This window comes from Sminthopsis crassicaudata, chromosome 2 (assembly GCF_048593235.1).
Source record: "Sminthopsis crassicaudata isolate SCR6 chromosome 2, ASM4859323v1, whole genome shotgun sequence".
Classification (NCBI taxonomy): Eukaryota; Metazoa; Chordata; class Mammalia; order Dasyuromorphia; family Dasyuridae; genus Sminthopsis; species Sminthopsis crassicaudata.
Window position 1 is genome coordinate 400553833 of NC_133618.1, and position 21832 is coordinate 400575664.

General features: G+C 34.5%; 1 protein-coding gene across 2 annotated transcripts in view; it reads left to right on the forward strand.

The window, feature by feature from the left end:
* Positions 1-1203: 1203 nt before the first annotated feature.
* G3BP1 (G3BP stress granule assembly factor 1) overlaps positions 1204-21832 on the forward strand; it is a 31398-nt gene continuing 10769 nt past the window's right edge. The window contains exons 1-4 of one of the 2 annotated variants that reach the window (XM_074291855.1): positions 1204-1351; positions 19534-19647; positions 20072-20153; positions 20864-21037. In XM_074291855.1, the coding sequence (XP_074147956.1) occupies positions 19553-19647; positions 20072-20153; positions 20864-21037 (351 nt within the window). In that variant the 5' untranslated portion in view covers positions 1204-1351; positions 19534-19552. The remainder of the gene's footprint in view (positions 1352-19533; positions 19648-20071; positions 20154-20863; positions 21038-21832) is intronic. The other variant, XM_074291856.1, reaches the window with a different exon arrangement.

The following is a 21832-nucleotide window of genomic DNA, read 5'->3' on the forward strand; positions in this document are numbered from 1 at the left end:
GGTTAGTACAAGGCCTTTCACAAAGTAGGAGCAAAGGCAAACACCGGATGCTTAAGGACTTCTGGAGTGGATTTTTAAAAAAAGTACATACGGCCGACGCTATGGAACTGGGAGTACTGGACAGTCAAAATAACACACAGACGTAAAAAAAAAAAAAAAAAAAAACAAAAAAACCTGTTCAGCGTCAGTCTCGTTTGAACAGCTCCGGTTGGAAGAGGCCACACTCATTAAGCTGGCTGGCCACACCGAGCTACATTTTACTAACGCGAAAGCACCGTGCTTTAGATATTAAGCGTATCCGCGGTGACGGGTTCAGAGTGATGGGTGAAGTTGGTGGAGAAAATAGCGAGGTTGTGAAATCCAAATGAAACACTTTGCAAACCTTAAAGCATTATGTAAATGTTTTCAACGCAGCTGAAGCGCACAAGAATGGGGAGGGGGACTGTGGGGGTGTGTATACTACACGCGCACGAATTTGAGGGGTGGGGCGGAGATCGCTCGGACCGTGCTTTAGGTCGGACTCGGGGTGCTCAAGCCCAAAGGGCCCGGCGCGTGGAAGAAGATTCTGAGGGTTCGCGAGCACTCAATCCTCGTAGCTAGCGCTCCGCTATGCCTCAGGCCCCTGTTACGGCACTTCCTACCCTTGGAGGGGCCGTTCCGACTTCTCCCTCACTTTCCGAAGAGCCCAGGCCGGGAACGATCTCGAGCGGCAGGCCCACAACGCCGTGGCCTTCCAGAACTTGGGGGAACCTGGCACTACCTCGCCGCCCACCCCCATGAAGATGTCAATCATCTACTGCTCGAACCTCAATTGGTTCTGAAGGCGCCATGGCGCCCCCTTGTCTCCGCCCCCTGGTATTCAGGGTTTCCTACGCCGAAATACACGGGTCCCACATTGCGGAGCAACCGCTCCTGCACAAAAAACAATCTCCGCCCCAGGGGAGACGTTACACCTAACAAGGTAAGGTTTATGAAGCCATTGGCTAAGAAGAGTGTCGGTCGAGTCTCATCCCACCTTCGTTTCCGCTCTGTGCCTCAGCTACTGGTTATTATCAGTGTCAATCTGTTACTAGGGAAACCACCTTCTCCTAGTGTCACAGGCTACTCCTCACGTCCATCAAAAGCTGCACCGCCTTCCTGGAGCTGTGACCAATTGACACTCGCAGAGAATTGAGGGCGGGCTCCAGATTGGCTATCGAGTCGAACGACCCGGCAGCAACAGGGTAGGCTGAGCCCTAGTATATGTACCGGCGGCTGAGCACGCGTGTGTGCGGACGCCGTTGCGTGAGAGAGTTTTGCTACCCGGCCTGCTTCGGAGTGAAGACTCTTCCTCTCCCGCTCATCCTTGCAGGTAGGTGAGGGCGGGCCATTGAGGAGAAGGTTACTGAGGAAGGGATGAGCGAGCTCATTTTCACTTGGAGCTTCGTTGCTGCCTATGTTTAAAAAAAAAAAAAAAAAAAAAAAAAGAAGAAAAGGAAAGGAAAGGGGGTAAACTAGTGCGGTGAGGGAGCAGCAGCGCGAGCGCCGTCGCGAGGCGCGTCCTCTTTTCCCAGCTTCCCCCACTTCTTCCCCCACTTCATTCCAACGGCCACGAGCGCGCGACTCCCCCCACCTTCTACCCCGCCCCCATCAGCCTTGCAGCTTCCAGTGTAGGGAGTGCGCGTCTTTTTCTCGGCTTGCTTTTGGAGCTTCCATCTCTTTCCCGGGGGACCCATGTGGCCTCTTCAGGCACTTGCTCCGCTGGCTTGCCCCTTGGCTTTGGCTTTTTCGGGCCCGAGGAACGCGGAGGAGGGAAGGGGAGGGAAGAGGGAGTGGACTGAGTGTGTGTGTGCGCGCGCGCGTGTGTATATGTGTGTGTGAGGTGTTGGAATGCCGGGATTTCCCGACCTTGGGCGGGAAAGTGGGGGGCGGCCCCCGGTAAAAACCTTAGGGTTTCTTCCCGGAGGCTTCGAGGATCCCGTTGTTGGCTGCCCAGCTGTCCCTTCTTTTCTGGGCTTCTGAGCAGAGCGTGACTCTTAAGATGGGTGCTGAGCAGCGCCGCTTCCGGAGGGGTGGAAGCGGCCCCTTCTCGGACTAGCCCGGCAACGCCGCGGGAGTTACTTCCTCTCCTCACGTGTGCTAATGGAAAAAGAGCCCGGTTCGGAGATGGAGGCCCCCGGCCCGCGCGTCCCTGCGGGAGTGGCGGCCAAGAAGAAAGTCTCCAATTCCCCCGCATGACTCGAGGGGAAGGATAGGCTTCCCCGGAGTAGATTAGCTGGAAGGTGCCGTTAGGGAGGAGGCTCTGCGGGGATCCCGGAGAAGAGTTAATTCTAGCGAAAGGAAGGGGAAAAAGGCAAATTAGGACATAGCGTGGATTCGTTAATTTTGAGGTGTATTCAGCGTGGGTAAGGAGGAAAGAACCCGGGATCCGGCTGTTCCTTTGTATTGTAGGACTGTTAGACACTTCCTTGGAGATCGATTTCCCAAGTTACAGCGATAGGGGGAGAGAAGAGGAAGATACTATCCGTCTTGTGCTACTTAGTACCAATATAAACTTGGGCAGGCCAGTTAACATCTCTGGGTTTCAAGTTTCCTCGTTTGTAAAATGAGGGACTTGAACTAGATAATAGTTATTTTCTGGATCTCCGTCTCTGGTCAATTGGGAAGGAAGAGCTTTTAGTCGAAGGGAAGTATGAAGAGACACGTGAGAATTTCAGAAAATGGAACTTAAGAATTTCGAATGTATAGTTCACAGCAACTTAAATTTGTCTTAATTTATGGTCAGCTAAATGCATATGGAGGATACCTTGTAAAGTTGGTGTTAGTGAGCAAATAAAAAACAATTCTTAAATGCAAAACCTGATTATTGGATTAGAAATCCTTCCTATGTTCTTTCAGAATCCATGGATATTGGTTAAGGAAAAAAAAATCTCTTTTTAAAAAAAATAATACAAAGACCATTTCAACCAGCATCTTCAAAGAATTTGAGTGTAAACCTGATCTACTGAAAATAATATTCTATTATTGGGCAGTAGAATTTGCCTTGAAGACAACCACATAATGTAGCTAGCACAAAGATTCTTCCTAGTTTTCAAATGAAAAATTGAATCTTAGAGACTTAACTAGTTTGACTTATTTGATCAAGGGACTTGAACCCAGGTTCTCTAACTCCAAATTTGATAACATGTTGCTTATTTTATAACATGTTGCCTCCTTGATTTAGCAATATTTGTAAGGCTAAAAATTCTTGGATTGTCTCTTATGATTGGAATAGGATTTAATACATTTTATTTGGAAAGAACTGTTTTATATTTGGTAGTAATTTTTGACAGAGAATTTAAAATAAGTTTTTCAAAACATCGAAAAATATACATGTGAAGAAGCTAACAAATTTACTGTAGAAAATACTAGATGTAGCAGCCCTATCATGTTCATTCTTATACTGATTTTTAACTTTAGAGCAGCTATTCTTATCTTTGAGGTCTGGGAATTTGGTTTTTAATGGCTGTGTAACCCCTGTTTCATGCATTTAAAAACATTCTCCATTCTTAAAAACTTCCCCAAGACTGCCAAAGGGAATTTAAGATACTGTTTAATAAGCTGGTTTAGAGAGAGTTGCTTTAGGAAATAACGGTACTATTAAGTTTATAAATGCATTGATTTAGTATAAAGATGCTCAATATTAGTGAATTTGCTTCAAATTGCAACATTAGAAAGTTAAAATGCTTTAGGTTAACAGATGGCAATCAGCCTCAGGTCCGAGTTCATTTACATCAATTTTAGCATCTCTATTTCTATATGTCTAATCTTCAACTCTTTTCCCTTACAATGAAAACTTTTTGAAGGCAGGGATTTTATCTTTTTAAAAATCCATTTTTCTATGCATAATTCAGTACATTGGACTGGATACTTAACAAGTTGGAATATTAATAGAAGTAGACTTAGCCTGAAGATATTAAATATTTCCATTATTGGTCTGGGCAAGTGGCTTATCTGCAGAATAACTGAACCTTCAATCTTCAAATAATAATTTGTTAGTAGGCAAGCTTTCTTAAAACATGATAGGAAAGTTGCTTAGTGCACATTCCACAAATTTTATCAAACTGGGAGAAAGCCCAACATAATGCCATTTCTTTGAAGAATGGTAGAGAACTTCCATCTTTTTTGTGATGTGAATTGTGACTTGCAACATTATAAGGATTTCCTATAAAATTTTGTGAAAAATAGTTTGGCAGCTGAAGGATAAATTCTGCGGAAGTAGAAAAGAGAGGGTTAAATTGGGAGTGATTTCTTTGTTCTATATATTTTTCCCCCCCTAAGGCTGGGGTTAAGTGACTTGCCCAGGGTCACACAGTTAGGAAGTGTTAAGTGTCTGAGACCAGATTTGAACTTGGGTCCTCCTGAATTCAGGGCTGGTTTCTTTGTTCTATATTGAACTCATATTGGGTCTCTCAGGGAGCTGTAGGATATTTTAATAATGTTTTCTTTATGACCTCTTTTTGGCTAACTTTTGAACCTGTGTTATGGGTTTTTTCCTTTATGAACCAACCACTGCTGTCCATCTAAGGGTTTTAAGGATATGCCAATGTTAGATTTATTTTCAAGCATGAAGAATAGTGAAACTAAAATGATGGGATTTTAATCTAAAACTCGATTTGTGATGAAAACAAGTTCTCTTACACTCAATAAAAGTGTACTTGTCTTTAAGAGTTTTAACAATTGTTTTTTTTTTTTTTTTTTTTTTTTAACTAGTCTCATCTTGGTGTATTCATTTTCTTGATATTGGAATGCTTTCAAGGTTTCATTGAAAACAGAAGTCTTGACTATATAAAATTTTGTTTTGCAGGGATAGTCTTGCTGGTAGTAGGAAAGTATGAAGCTGGCTAATTTTATCTTACTGGTTAACCGTGAACTGGTGAGAAAAATTGTTCGCTTTGAGTCCTTCCTTCCTTGTTGTTAAATTTCCATGTTTTTTTTTTTTTTTTTTTTCCCCAAGCCATAAAACCTGCAGTAACACAAAATAGCCAGTGTTTTCTATTTAGGCGTATTTTTTTAAAATAGTAACTTTATGCTTGCTTATGGTATAAAAATGAGTGGTTATTCCCTTATTTATTCCGAGGAGCAATGGGATGTATAGTTCACATATACAACAGTGTTAAGCCTTAACAGTTGTGACAAAACTTTGTCATGGAGCTGTGTCACAGGTGTCATTTGAACCTGGAGCAACTGAATCTTTCTGATCCTAAATTCCAACCAATACTTATCTATTATACCATGCTGCCTATTCATATGCATATATGCAAAATGCAACTTGTTAGTAATAGCAATTTGCCATGAATGTCTTACATGAAGAATAAAAATTTAAAAATTTTAATTTTAATCATTTATAGAAACTCTTAAGAGGCCCTCAGAAAATGAATAGTTTTTCAGGTCAATTAGATAGTTGCGGACAAGAACTGTTTTCCTATTGCCCTAGCTCAGTATTTTTACCATATCACATTGCCTCTTTATATTTGAAGGCTCAACTTTTTTAGTGCCAGAAAAAAAGCAGAAATTAATGGGAGAAATTAAAGGGAGGAAATCGGACATCTTGGGATATTTTTTAAAGGCATGTTCGTTTTCCTAAATTAACTTACTTGAAAATGGAAAACTGCATTGTGAAGCTAATCTTAAAGATTGTTATGTTTTTAAAGGATGAGGAGAGACAAAGATTGCTTTTTAAAAAAAGAAAGACATTTTAAAAGATAGCTGACAATTGTTATCAGCCTGGGGTTCACCAAGCATTATCCTACTAAATTGATGTAGCTATCTTATTCCCTCTTTCAAATTAATTCTGTCAGGAAAAAAGGAATGAATTTGGCAAAAGTGTAAGTTTGAGAGGATTAAAAATGAGTTAAAATGAAGTAAATCCATATTATGATGCTGTGTAATGCTTTTGAATCATGAGTCATCAAGTTCTCCTCCCCCCTTCCCCATCCTCTTATTTTTTTTTTTTTTTGTAGACGTTTCCACCACAATTTAGGCATCATATGTCTGAAACAGAATGTTAGTGTTGGAGATCAGAACATACTATATCAGTACTCGATGCCCTAGCTTTGTAATTTAGAAACTTTTTGAGTAAAGTTTGGTGGTAATATGTAACTCAAAAAAGTAAATTGCTATTATTATTCCATACTGTAGCAAATGATTATTCTATTGAAGTCATCTTTGTCATGGAGGCTTTTTGAGATAACTTTTAGTTTTTGAGGACAATATGTACTTAAATGTGCCATTTTCATTTTACCCTTTTTTGGTAAAAAGGTGGCTGAACTAATCTTTGCTTCCTAGCTTCTTTTATATTCAATGAACCCCTTTTAAAAAGGAATTATAAATCTTTAGGACAATTTAATATATAATTCAGGATTTTAAATCTATTAAGTGCTTATAACATTTGCAAAAATAGATTTTTATTCTCAAGTTCCAAATAAAAATTTATATCATATAATTGCAAAATAAACTATAAAATTTTACTCTGTCTATAATTAGGAAAACTTCAAATATGAAGTTACAAAACTAATTTAAAATTAGTATGTATGTGGTACGTTTTATAAGTAATCCAGCAAAACTTTGTGCTTTATATGTACAAGACTTCATATTAAATTAATTTTACAAAATATGTCTTAATATTTTAATGTTACAATTTAAAAGATTGTTTAAGGTAGTATAAACAATTTCAGTGTTAAAACTACTTATTTGAATACAATTTTAAAGTATTTGGCCCAATGCCAAATAGTCTTTCCTGGCTTTGCATCAAGTTTATTTCTATATTTTGATTTAAAAGTATAAAGTAAAAATGGTTGCTTACACAAATGTGGTGGGAATAGTAAAAATTTTTAAGTTCTTCCTAAGAAACCATTTATTTTTAGCCACCTAACCAAATTAAAAAATAATAATAATAAAACCATGGGATAAAGTATTTAGTATTCCAAGTGTAATATTGCTTAATAGATGTGTTGTATTCAATTGTGAATATATTATTTCATTTTAAACAATGTTTAAATGTAAACTGACCTTAGTAAGGAAAGAAATTCTTAAAATGTGATTTTTCTAAGCTTATGTAAATTCCAATTTAGTGAACGGACTGAGAAGTGTCAACCATTACATGTGAAAATCTGTCAGAAAATAGTCTTAGTACTGCAGCAATGTGAGATTTGTCTCTGAAAAAGTATCTAATGGTTTCGAGATGAATTGTATGTATGCCCAGCAATCATAGTTTTTAAACAACTTATTATTTGTGCTAACAAAATGCAAAGTTAGTAACATCCTGATTGAATTATTATGTAGCTAATGAGGTACAATTACAGGCTAATTAAAACAGTGACTTCTGATGCTTCATATAGTATACCAATGAGGTAGGCATGCATTTGACCATCATCATTATACAGAATAGCGAGAATGTGAATGCTTTTGATTCTCTCTTTTGCACATGTTGTTAAACCCTTTTTTGGGGGTCAATTTTTTAGAATTCAATTTTATTTTCAGTTCCAAATTTTCTCCTTCACTCTATTCTTTCTTGCCCCACTCATTATATATTTACAAATACATAAAGATATAAGTCAGATTTCTCCATAAGCCTTTTTTGTAGTAGGTTGGAAATACTGTTTGCAAAATTTCTGGGTGTGATGGTGATGATTTTGAATTGCTGCAGAGATAAACTTGTACTTAAAATCTGCACGTAGGGGGCAGCTAGGTGGTGCAGTAGATAGAGAACCAGCCTTGAATTCTGGAGGACCGGAGTTCAAATCTGATCTCAGACACTTAACACTTCCTAGCTGTGTGACCCTGGGCAAGTCACTTAACCCCAGCCTCAAAAAAAATCTTCATGTACTTGTCAGAGTAAAAATATTTTTATAATATGGATATTTACTGCTTAAAGTACTTCTGACCAATATCACAAATACTCCACAAATCCCTGATTAGGAGCCACTGGGCTAGATAAAACAGCTAAATTGTATCAGTCCATAAATTGAGTCAGGAGATGTAAGTTTCAAGTTAGTTACCTTGTGCAATGATGGGGGTGTAATCCTTGCCCTGAAGTTTTCCTCATTTGTAAAATGAGTGAAGGCAATTTAGATCTTTTTCATCTTGTAATAAATCTGTGTTCCCTAAGAAATAATACTAACATCCTTTTAGGTGAAGATCTCGTAGAACATGAAATTCTTTATAGGTGGTTAGTGTTATAGTTATTTTCATGGCAATAGCTATTTCCAACTCAATATTGAATGTTTTTAAAATATATTAACTCTTTGGATCTAAGGCTGAAATTATAGTTAAGTAAAGTGGAGTGATAGTGCTATGTGCATGTTAAGTCATTTAAGAGTACATTAAATTGCCATTAAACTTTGAGTTTATGAAGATTGCTGGGGGGGGATCATTTCTTAATAGAGAGGACAAATTTTGAGCAAAAAATAACTAATCATGGAAACTTGTTGCATATTGGAAAGATTTGGGTTAGCCAGTATTGTAAACATAGAACATACAGTCAGGAGAATTGTGAAATGTTTTGAGTATAGTTTCCATAAGTTTGGATCATCTGGTCTGTCTGACCTTCATTTTTGTATATGAAAAAAAAATGAGTTCAAAATAACACAAATAGTTAATATCAGCTGGAATTTGAATCTCAGGCCTTTTTACTGGAAATTCTTTTTTTCTTTTGCACTATACTACATAGCCTAGTAGGTTAAAAAGTATAGCTATGATAGATTTGTTAGTTTCTACTATTAGGGTTTATGGATTTCAGTGGATTGATTCAGCCTCTGCAAGATGTCTTCAAACATTGTGAGTTTTACTCTCAGAAAGTCAGATACTGAGAAATTTTATTCAGAATCTTGGTTTATGTTATTTATTGAAGTGGTTGATTTGAAAAGTAGGAAAGGTATAGTGAATAATGATTAGGTGGCCAAGTTTTTATAATTCTGAATCTATCCCTCATTCATTTCCAATGAATCATCCCTTTTAAACAAAGGTTAAAAAACAAAGAGGAAAAGCTGTTTAGCAAAACTAAATATTAATACTAAAACTAAAAACTAATACTTTTGCTAATCTAACAAATTTTACAGAATTCTACTTCTTCACCTCTGCTACTTGCTGGTGAATTTTCTCTTAGTTTTTTTTTTTTTTTTTTTTTTTTTTTTTTAAGCATATTAACAACAAATTAGATTGTCCTGTCTCCTTTTATGTGCCTTTATGTTATGACCTTTCCCTACACCCCTGTAAATCTTCATTTCTAACAAAGGGGTTAGGCATAACCAGCTAACCACGACTGACCTTGGGTGCAGCCTTATTCCCTCACCTTTACTGCAAGGAAGAAAGTTAAGTGACTTTTGATTGGGAAAGGTTACATTTTATTCATTTACAAGATTTCTTTTGGGAGTAGGGAAGATTTACTGTTACTTTGCATATTTTTGGGAAAATTTTGGACCTGATTTCAGGGCAGTTCTGGTTATTTAAACTGATAAAAGCATTGAAAATAAGTATTGAAAGAAAATTTTGGGATAATTTAAAAATAAAGCCAGAAACTTTATAGATCCATTTTTTAAACAGCAAACTCTTTAATTGTATTTAACATAATTATTTGTTAAATCCTGAGTTTAAATAACCACAATGCCTCCTGATTTTATGTATTATGGAGTCTTACAATATTCCAAATGATTTTGTACAGGCTAGTGGTGGGATAAGATTGGTATCAGATTCATTTACAAAAGTTGGAAAATAAGTATGTAAAATTTTTTTTCTGGTTTTTAAATAAAATGAAATTTCTGTAATTAGCCATACTTTCCTACTAGTATTAAATTTAAATCACCAAGATCTTGAAGTATACATTCTATATTCAAGCTTTTGTTAATCCATGACATTGGCAAGTAATGTCTTATTAGGTTTTGTCTTATTCTTGTGACTTTTCTAAATAAGAGATTTTCTATTTGTATGGCATTTAATTTATAGGTCAATTTGTATTACTTGACTAATATGTAAGGGAAGCCTGTATAAAAGTAATAATTAATGCTTAGTAGATATGAATTAGCTGTCATGTTCCAAGCTTTATAGAATCTCTGGGTTAATTTAGGTACTGTGGGAAATTCTTATACCACATTTTTTTCTTATTTAATCCAGAATAGGGCCACCTTTAGTACAATAAAATTTCAGTTGAATTCAGAAGTTATTTGACTTAAGGTAACATATGAATGAGAGCCTCTGGTAAATGACGGTTGGGATTTGTTCGTTCTGGTTCGTCTTTGCACTGTTGAAATCTACGTTGAAAACATGTCTCCCAAAATTTGCCCTCTTTAATAATAAAATTAGATGGCCTTATTAAAACTCATCTGTCTACTTTTAATTAGCTCCTTAGATTAAGGCAGTTTGCTTTGAGTTCCAGTAATGTACCTTTTGCAGTGGTGGTTTTGTTTTACAGAATTAGGAAATTGGTGGGCAATTTATTTTGCAAAGAAGGATGCATATGTAGTCTTACTTTTATCAGGTTTCAGATTCTACCTATTTCTAAATTGGACAGGTAGGTGGTGCCAGTAGATAGAATGCTGGACCTGCAGTCAGGAAGACTCATCTTCCTGGGTTCAAATATGTCCTCAGATACTTATTAACCGTGTGTACTTAGGCAAGCCATTGTAATCTTGTTCCATTTTCTTCATCTGTAAAATGATTTAGAGAAAAATGTTAAGGTACTTCAGTATTTTTGACCAAAAAAACCAAAACAAAACAAAAACTCCAAATGGAGTCATGAAGAAGTGGACAAGATGATTTCTAAATTTAGGGTTATGTGGTTTAAACTGAGTCTAGTGATTTTTTTTTTTTTTTTTTTAAACAGTGTGTCACTGGTAAAAGAATAATCACAAAAGTAGAATCTGATTTTGAATTTATCTTTTGGAGGAAGCCAATAAATGACTTTTTCAGCTGTACATATATCTTTGGACTAAGTTTCTGTCCTTCACAAAAGTAGCTACAAGAAGCTGAGAAAGGAGTAAAGGCTTAGTTTTTTGCCATTTAAACTAGAGGTCACTTGTCATATTTGATATAACTCAGTCCCTTAGAGTTGTCAGGAACACTTGTTCATGTACAATTTGGGGAAATTTCTGTAATATGGCAATGCTACAGGAGGGTAGTTTAGTTTACTTACCCTACTGGGTGGAAGAAGATGAAGTTCCATATAACATTTCTGAAGACCAAATGAGGCTTTTAATGTGTTTTGAAAGAAATCTTAATAGAACATTGAAGTGATATATAACATGCTTGCAAAATGACTGAATGTTGCTTTGAATGTTGCTTTTATTTTTTTTTAATCTGGTCTTCCAAGCAGATATTTTAAGATATAACTTGATTTTCTTACTCTAGCACACTGTCTACCTAATAGGAAAATCTATTAGGTGATAGGCATTTAGACCAAAATAGCCTTAGCAACTACAAGGAGACCATGGGCTTTTTTTTTTTTTTTTTTTTTTTTCCTTTTTGCATCCTGATTCCCCTAAGTTGTTGGTTCTTTATATCATCTTTAATACCTGTCATTTTACCAGTTACTTGTTTAGGTATTTTATTCCTTTGGTATAATGTAAATTACTTGAGCTTCGCAACTTTCACTTTTCTATTTGTTTTCCCAGTGCCTCCCATCAGTGCCGGTGCCTGATACATAATAGACATCTTAATAAATGCTTGTTGATTATTTAAAGAACTCGAGTGCAAAAATTAATGTAACCAGAAAATCAAGTAATTTGTAGTAATGGTATAAGATGCTTATACAGATGATTGATACAAGTCTTATTTAGAGAATACAAATGTAAGACTTCTTTCCTTTTCCCTAACATTTTGAGTTAAGTAAGATCAATTTATCTAGAACCTGACTAGAATTTTTTGCTTTATACTTTGGAACTAGACTGGTTGGGGGAATTGTGGTATAATGGGGTAAAATACTTGTTTTGGAGTTAGGAGAGTTTAAATATTTGGTAATAAGAAACAAATTGGCCTTAGGAAGGCCAATTCGTCTCTGTGGGACTTTGATTTTGTTAAATTTGTAAAATAAGATTGTGATATATAATTTTCTCTAGCTTTTTTGAGCTGTTTAAATTTTATAAATTGTGTAGGACATATTTAGTCAGGTATTTTGGTATGTTCTTCTGTCTACTGGCATTAGTTTACTGGCATTAGTGAGCCATACAGGGTGAGGAGTCACTGTTTACTTGGAGCTGACAGAAGGGTGATTTTCCTTTTAACAAATTATTTCAGAGGAGGAAAAACTTGTACTTTAGCCAGGGATACTTACTTTCCAATTGGCCAGATGATTGGATGGAATTTGGCCCTAATGACATTCACCTTTTCCTTCTCATACACTCAACTCTTCAGCCAATTGTCACTGACATAATACAAAATAATTCAATATTTTACCTTCGACTTCCTTTTGAGGTGTTTTATCATCTTATTGATCACTTTCAAGGGAAAAGAATTGGCACATACTTAATTGACCATTTGAATTTTAATTTATGCACATAGGAAAAAATATTTAACAAGAATGCCAGTTTTAAAACTAGCTACAGTATTAGTACCTATTAGGGAAAAAGTAAAACAAAAGGTAATAAACAGGAAAGAAGGAGAAAATTGTCATGGCATTTCACTAACTACCTTATTCCTGTGTGCTTATTCGATATATGTGGATCATACCTGATACCTTATTTGATGGTGCTTGCCAGCTGGAATTTTGTGCCCAATTTAATAGGGCTCGCCCCTCTGGTCATTGTTATTCAGTCGGATGAATTCCATAGGAAGACTCCAGCTGGGGTGCTTTGCTCTCTCTAATCTTGATGTTCTCCTTATCCTGCCAATGTTAAAGTTTCCTATTTTCTGTCTCCTTGACTTGACTTCTAGCCTTTGCTACCCACAAACTTCTAGGGTCAAAGAACCTATAGGTACAATAAAGTATTCTCCCACTCTACTCATACCTTATTTCACCCCTATCTCTTTGTGTGCAAGCCTTTTGACAGAGCTCCAAAAAAAATAGCGTTTACATATATAATCTATAGTCATAGTATTAAATGAGAGACATCTTGGTGTGGTAAATAGATAGACCTTTGGAGTTGGGAATGCCCTGGTTCAAGTCCTATTTCTGACACATGGCTCTGTAATTCTGAGCAAGTCATTTAACATTTCTGTACCTGGGCAATTCTGAGATTAAGTTGTAGAGGTCCTTAGTTCCTTGGTTAAAAAAAAGAATAAAAAATGAGAAACTCACTCCAATCACTGATCTGTTCTCTTTCTCCCCTTCCCTCCCCCCAATTTTTCTACTTAATGAATTTTTTTTTTTTTTTCCTGAATGCTTTTTCTTACACAACTCATTTTGAGAATTTCTCTAGCAAATAATACATTTCCCTTTGGCCAGTTTGGTGATATGTGGTAGGTGGCTCTGTACTTAGCTTCTGACAAAACTTTTCTAGTTTTGTAGAACCTGAAAGTAAAGTACCTGTGTTTTGCTGAATAGGTTAGGATCATCTCCACATATGGCAAGGCAAGTTGGGATAGATACAGGAGCTACCTGCCAGTGACTGCTGGAGGTCTAATTCAGACCTGTAGAATGGATCTCTTCATGTAAGAGGATGATGACGATACAAGGAGACTGAGAGGAAGTTGCATTCTCTGACCTCTCTCCTCTTCAATTGCCTTCAATTTATTTAATTTCCAATCCACAAGGAACATCTGTGAAGGCTGCTTTGCAACGCCTTCAAGTTTGATTCACAGCTGTGGAGGCTCTCGGAGAATTGACCTGCCTCTTCATTTAGGTAGCACTTTAGGGAAGAATGTTTATTTGCCTTTTTAAATTAAATTTTCCTTTTCATTATGAACTCACTAAGCATAATGTTTTTATATACAAAGAACAGAAAAGAAAATTGTATATGAAAATGAATTGCTTTTTACATACAGCTTATTTTTTAAAATATGAAATACGGTGTTATTCACCTTTCTTATTTATACTTTCTGACTTTCCACTATCTTCATATTTTTAAAATGTTTCAGGTTTTTTTTCCTCTCATCACTATTATTCAACTTCATCTTTAATACTACCTCTCTTCCAAGTTAGTTATAAGTAAGCATGGCAAAAATTAAAAAACAAAAAATCTTCACAAATACATACAGAATGAATTTCATTCTGCAGCTCATAATTTTATCACTTTCGTCCAGAGGTGCTTTGATTCATTATCAGTTTTCTGGTGTCACAATTGGTTGTTAAATTGATCATAGTTCTTAAATTTTCCATACTTCAGGTAATAGTTCTTTTATAAATTGTTTTCCTGGTTGTTTATTTCACTGTGTATTAATTACTTCATGTAAGTCTTTGCAGATTTGTCTGAAACTATTCTTTTTGTCATTTCTTAAAGTGCTCTAATATTCTATTACATTTTTACACTATTCCGAAATGACATGCCCACTTTGTTTCCAGTTCTGTTAAAGCAAAAGTTCTGCTTTCTATGTTTTATATATATCAATTCTTAGTTCCTTTTTTGGATTTCTTAGAGATATACCTAGATAGTGGCATTACTGTTTATATGTTTTAGTAATTTTAGTTTGTTTTAAGCTTCGAATACTTGTTTCACTAGTATTAGCTGTTTGCTCAAACTGGCACAAACTTAAGGAATTAAACCAAAAAGACCTAGCCATTCCTCTTACCATATCTACATTTTGCATAATGAGCAGAGGCCTTAGCTGACTTGTCTGCTGTTTTGTGGATCTTGCTTTTTATTAAGTTGCAATGGAAATGATGAAGGTATTTGAAGGAAATCTGATATAGACAAGAAGTTAAAATAAATGCTTTATTGAAGAAAAAAATTGATACATGTTTATTGCCTATTTCAGGTATAAACTGATAAAGCAAATGTTTGCTAGAGTTAAAAATGCTAATAAATTTGGTAAATTTGAATCTTGATTTGTTTAATATTTTACTTGCATTATTAAACATTTATATAACTGCAATTTGCTAACTTGATGGATAGATTATTGATTTTTTTCCCAAGCTTAAGCATTATAATAGATAGTAGAAAATTCTACAAAGTGAGTGAAAATTATTGTAGCATAAATATGTTAACACTCATCTATATATCTTTAAAAAAAAATAAAACTAGTTTAATGAATGATAATGCACTTTACAGGTTTATGTTTCTATTGTTTAGATTGATTACTCTAGTAATTGGGAGAATGGGCATGGTGATATTAACAAAGAGTAAATAGAAGTTTTTAGATATTTATTTCATTTAATCTTTTAAATTGTAACTTGATGGGTTAGATGTGAAAGATGTTTTTATGGAGGCATTGGGCTATTAAAAAAAAGAAAAAGACAAGCAAACAATAAAAAAGGTGAAAAATGCTGTGTTGTGATCCACATTCAATCCTCTTACCTCTCTTTCTGGATGCAGATGTCTATCCATCATAAGTCTATTAGAATTGGCCTGAATGACCTCATTGTTGAAAAGAACCAGGTCCATCATAGTTTGTTGTTGCTGTATATAATGTTCTCTTGGTTCTGCTCACTTCACTTAGTATAAGTTCATGTAAGTTTCTCCAGGCCTTTCTGAAATCATACTGCTGATCTTTTCTTACAGAACAATAATATTCCATATTTTTCATATTTTTATATATATATTAGATATTATAACCCAGCTATTCCCCAACTGATGGGCATCCATTCAGTTTCTAGTTCCTTGCCACTACAAAAACATTTTTGCACATGTGGAGTTTTTCCCCTTTTTCATGATCTCTTTAGTAGTAGATCCAGTAGAGACACTGCTGGATCAAAGAGTATGCACAGTGGTTTTGCTTCTTTTAAAAATTAAATATCTCTTCTTTAACATACAATAGTAGATTTATATATACCTCTTCTAAAGAACAGCAAAAGAATTTGGGTAATAAAATCCTAGTATGCTTTTAGTTTGAATTAAGTTCTCCTCAGTAGTTATTTTATACTTGGAAAAAAAAAATTTTAAAGCACCTAGGTTTTTTCTCAAAATGTTAGGAATAGATCAAATAACTCAAACCATTCTGTAAACTACTTGGTCAGAAGGTAACTGAGTTAAGGCTTTTTAGGCTGAATCTTTTCATCTAGGAGGAAACTAATGAGGTAGTATAAATCCTATTTTCTCTCTTTTAACTTAATATTTTAAATTCAAGGTGCTACCACTTGAATTAAAGTATTACTTGAGTTCATATTCAATTTTTAGAATGTTAGATTAATTAAATAATTGTTGTCTTTCCTTTCAGCCATTTTAGGAAGCTTGAGGACATTTTAGCAGGAGTGGATTAGGTGCTGTTTGCATTTGAGAGACATGATGGTGATAGGGAAAGAATACTGATTGGCTAGTAAGCATTAAAGCTCTGCCAGTTAAGAATATCTTGGACAATTCTCTTTGCCTTTGAAATTTCTTGGTTTTCTCATCTGTTAAGTTAGATAATGATAATTGAGCTACTCTCTTCAAAGCTTCTTATAACCATTCAGGTTTTTTTTTTTTTTTTTTTTTCTTAAGTGACTTTTGACACTTGATATGTGTAGAATTATATTTTTAATTTGGTCTTGAAAATTAGTGAAGATTTTCCTTTATTCCCCACCACTGCTAAACTGTTTAGGAGAAAAAAAGATCCTTTACCAAATTAACATTTTCTTACTCTTCCATTGGATAGGAGGGTGAAACATGGAGTGGTCATCTTCTTTGCAGTTTTCCTATTTATTTCTAAGATCATTAATTTTTCTTTGCTAGAGTACTGAATGACCATAGTAGTAATCTTAAAAGTTCAGTAACTTTGGATCTAGAATTAAAGCAGAATTCCTGTTCCCAGTTTCAGTTGCTTATCTGAGTATCACAATTATGGTATTTTAGCCCCTCATATCATATATGTGCCATAAAACTTTTTGATAATCTTTATATCACTTTCATTTCCCACTATTTTCCTCCTTTTATTTCATCTTATATAAAAAGAACAAGATAAGTAGTTCAACAGAACTGAATATGTCAATCAAGTCCAATAGTAATAATCAGTGTTTCTCTGTCCCATTACCAGCTCTTCAAAGAATGGAAGGGAAAGAAAGTATTTTCATTGTGGCATTCTTTGGGAGCCAAGCCTTGCTAAGACTTCATAGGGTTTTTGGTGGGAGAGCTTGCCTGTGGGTATAGGATCTGATACTTTTTACATTGTTAGTCATGAAATGTTTTTGAAGTTTTCTTTAATTGGCATTGTATCAGTTTGAGTTTTTAATATGTCCCTATGGACTATCACATTCATGTATCATGAGACATTCCCTAATCAATTGACATCTTGAATTTCACTTCTTAGCCTCTGCAAAAAAGTGCTTATAAATATTTTAGCATATTCATAAAAAAGTGGGACCTTTCTATTGATGAATGTTACAAGTCTTTCTGCGCAAACCTCTCCTCCCCCCACCTTCAAAACACCTCAATTTAAGAATAGTTACTATCTTTTCTTTGTGTAGTAGTATGTCTTGAACTTATTCAGAAAGAGTTGTTATAGCAAACTTTCTCTACCATCAGGTATTTAGAAGAAATAAAAGATACGAATAGTTCACAGGTGGTATACATGTCTATGGTTTTCAATGTGACTAAGCCTAGATGAAGGATAGACAGGATTTATGGAACTGCAAAACAGAAGCAGATAATACTGGTTTTTAGTTAAATTCTTTCTTGGCAATCAACAGGTGTCCTACATTTTTGAAGTCATTTTAATTTCCAGTGTTGCATAAAAGTCATTGATAAAAGAAACATTTATATGTGTGCACATATATAGTCTAGTTAGTATGTATATAAAAAGAAAAATCTTGAAGATTAGGTTTAGAAGAGAATCATAAGTCTGTCTGAACCAGGACACTTGGTTGATATTGCTATATACATAAAAATCGTTAATTCTTGTCTTTTGTTCAGGCTTCCTTATAGATTATTATTGAGTAGAAATTATTTTAAAAACAATTTACTACATTTGTAACCAGTTCTTAAATACTTCTGTTTCATATGTAGCATGGATAAAGAATTAATTTTTTTCCATGTGTGATTTAAATTACAGTTGGATATAGAAATCCTTTGATCCTTTTGTTCATTTTTAAATACTTACATTGAACTTAAACAAATTTGCATAATTGCTTTTGAAAAAATATTCACTGTTGATGTAGGTTGAAATCCTTATTTTTTAAATAATGCTACTAGCTAAAAATGTTAAATAGCTATCAATAAGCCTGTCATAAAAATACAATACTTAAAATAACTTAGTATTTAATGAGGCCAGAACCAAAGGAATTATTAAATAATAAAAGACCTATAGTTCTATCTGAAATTTTTGGTCCTGCTTTTCCTTCCTTTCTTCCTCTCCCCATTAGTATTCAATTGTGGTTTTGCTTATTTCATTTCTATGTTTCCTTTTAGGTTTCAATATTTATTGTTTTTATTTTTTCAAAATTAGCCACAGTATGTTCTTAAATGCATATACTGTAATTTAGCCATTCTTCCACTTGTCAGTATAGTGTTTCCATTTTGGGGATGAGATTACAACTGAATTAGCCTTGAACATTTATACAGATAAGCTTTTCCTGTGTGTGTGTGTGTGTGTGTGTGTGTGCATGTGCATGCACGCACATGCAAGAGAGAGTATGAGAGAGAAAAAGAAAAGAGAGATGGGAGGAAGGGAGAAAAAGATTTTTTATGGGAGGGAATAGAATCCCAGCAAAGGAATTGCTGGGGCAAAAAGTATGATCAATTTTGTGACCAAATGATTTTTATTTTTCTTCAGAATGTTAATACTTGTCTATACGTCTATACTGGACCGTTGCTCTTTAAGTGAGCTTCAACTTCAGTTCTACAGAAATTACGTACCATTTCTAAGAATTTTTATTTATTTTAAAATATATTTAATTCTATTTTTGAAAGTTTTGCAATTTTTGCAGTTTTGCCAATCTATTTTCATGTAAATCTAGGCTAGTTCTATTTTTTCTTCATTGATAAATACTTGTATAGATAGAATCTTTGAATAAAAAAGTTAGGTTAGTCCAATCTAGCTTTTATTTGAACACTTGTAATGATAGAAGATATATTACTTCCTGAGGTAAGTCATCTCATTGTTCTATGACTTTCCTTATTTTGAAAGTTTTTCCTTATTTGAATGCTATTTTCCTTGCGATTTTAATTTGATTATGGTCCTGCTCTCTTAACCAACCAACCAATCAACAGGTTGTCTGCTTTGTTATGGCAGTCCTTCAAGTATCATCTCTTCACCAACCCATGTTATACTATTGCCCCATAAATCCTGAGTTTTTCTTATGGTTGCTGGTGATTTCAGAGAGAATAGAAAGTGAAAAGCCCACTGAGCACACAGTTGTTCTTAGAAAGTTACCTGTAAACTTAAGTAGGATTTTCTTTTTAAATTGCTTTTATTTTTTGGTTGAATGTCATCTGTTTTGTGTTTTGACATTATTACATATCCTTCTGAATACAGAGTAAATACAAATTAGATTTTGTCTTTTTTTTTTTTTCATAGGTTGCAGTTGACCAAAGAGATGGTTATGGAGAAGCCAAGTCCCCTGCTGGTCGGGCGGGAATTTGTGAGACAGTATTATACTCTGCTGAACCAAGCACCAGACATGCTGCATAGGTAGGCATTCTTTTTTTTTTTTAAGCTGGACAATTAGAGAATGCAAAATGTATTCCCTTTTGGCCAGTAGAAGTATCCTGATGTATTAGAAATGTCTTTGAATTGTCACTTTTTAGTGGTAACTTTAAACTTTTGTTTCCTCACCTGTACTATTAGGGTAATGATGTTTTTACTGATTTGTATGGCTGTGGAGGAAAGTGCTTCCTAAATGGTAAATAGCCACTTTATGCACTTAAAATTTTTTTTTCAAGTGTGACCTGCTTGAGGACTATATCAATCAAAGAGGCATTAGTTCTTTACAAAAAAATAAATAAAACTACAAGACTATACTTTTTAAGTATACAGAAAACTTGGATAATTGGGGCAGGTTTAAGAATAAAAAATGAAGTAAGATTTTTGAGAAATACTGGATACTCTTTTACAGGTTTTATGGAAAGAACTCGTCTTATGTCCATGGAGGTTTAGATTCCAATGGGAAACCAGCTGATGCTGTCTATGGACAAAAAGTACGTATTTTAAAACAACTGTCAATTTTTTTCTTAGATTACTGTTCAATCGAATAGCTTCATAACAAAATGTAAAATTGTGACAAATATCTAAGTAGACTTGCCTTTAAATTGACCAGAATTTATTGACATAAATTATTACTTTAGGAGGAAATCTTTAAATCAAAATAATTGTAGGGTATTAGTTTATGCAGGTTTCATAGTAGTTTTAGTTTTTGGTTGTTTTTTTCTTAGTTTTTGGATAATTCTAGAAATCTAGAATTCTAGAAATTCTAGAAAATGGTAACTTTTGTTCATTCAGTGCCAATTGTGCAATGTATTATATGTTCATTGTAGTATATGCAAAATGATAAATAAAATTCCTATCCTTGACTAGCTTAGAAGTTATTTGGGCTAAGTATGATTTCTATATAAGGATATAATAAAAATATGAGTGGAAGGAATCGGATTGGCATTTTAGGTAGGCCTTGAAGTTGGGAAGAAACATGGGAGATTAAGGAAAGGAAGCCATTACTGTAGTGAAATTAAAGCTTTTTAGCCTCAGATAATAGAATTTTCTGGGTTAAAGCAAAACAAGAAAGAAGAGAAAGAGGTGTATTTGAAACTACAAACTTGCTAAAAGGAGTTAATTCTATTTGGTCTCTTGTTGAAATTGACTAGATAACATTTAAATTATGCTTTTTTGACTTACTGTTTGGATTCTAATTTAGGAAATCCATCGGAAAGTGATGTCCCAAAACTTTACAAATTGTCACACCAAGATTCGTCACGTGGATGCTCATGCTACTCTCAATGATGGTGTTGTGGTCCAGGTGATGGGATTGCTGTCTAATAATAATCAAGCATTTCGGAGATTCATGCAGACATTTGTACTTGCACCAGAGGTATGTATTGATATGAATTATATATATATATATATATATATGAATTGTCACTTTTAATAGGTGACAATCTTCAAGACATAGTGAATTGGCACACAACTAGTAAAAAAAAAGGACTTGTAAGACTACTTAATCCCTCCCAACTTGTATTTTCATAATAACCAAGTTATTTATCTTTTTTTTTCCCTCTTGTTTGGTCTATCTCAGTCTTCATTCTTTTATTATATTTGTCTGATTTGTTACTCCAGTTCATTGCTTTGGATTTTTTTCATTGGTAGACAATAGGTAAATTAAGTAAAAATCAGAAATATAAAATTGTAAGATAGAAGCATTGAATCCTTTACCTGTAACAAGACATTTGTAGAATTGAATATTTTTTGTCAAGGGAAACTCAGTGTAAGATCTCCAGTTTCATTGTTTAGCAGCTCTAATTAGTTGAAAGTTATTGATACTGTTTTGGGCTGGTATTCTCCATGTAATTTGCCTACGAGTAGTCTTAATTTTGTCCTTTGGGGCTGTATAGAATTGTAATTTTCAGATATTTGGAGATTTTTCTGTTAGTTTGTCCTCGTACTTGTGGGTATATACTCTTCCTCCTTATGACCCTGTTCTTACAGAACAGATTTTGAATGACTTCCTACCATTATAGTTAATTTCTTAGATAATATTCCAGTTTGTCAATATTCTTATTTTAAAGGTGAGACTTAGAATGAGTTGAATACAACTCATTGTACTTAGAAAAATTATTTTCATGTTACTGCTTTAAGTTTCAGCTTAGAGGAAGTTTTAAGCCTTCAC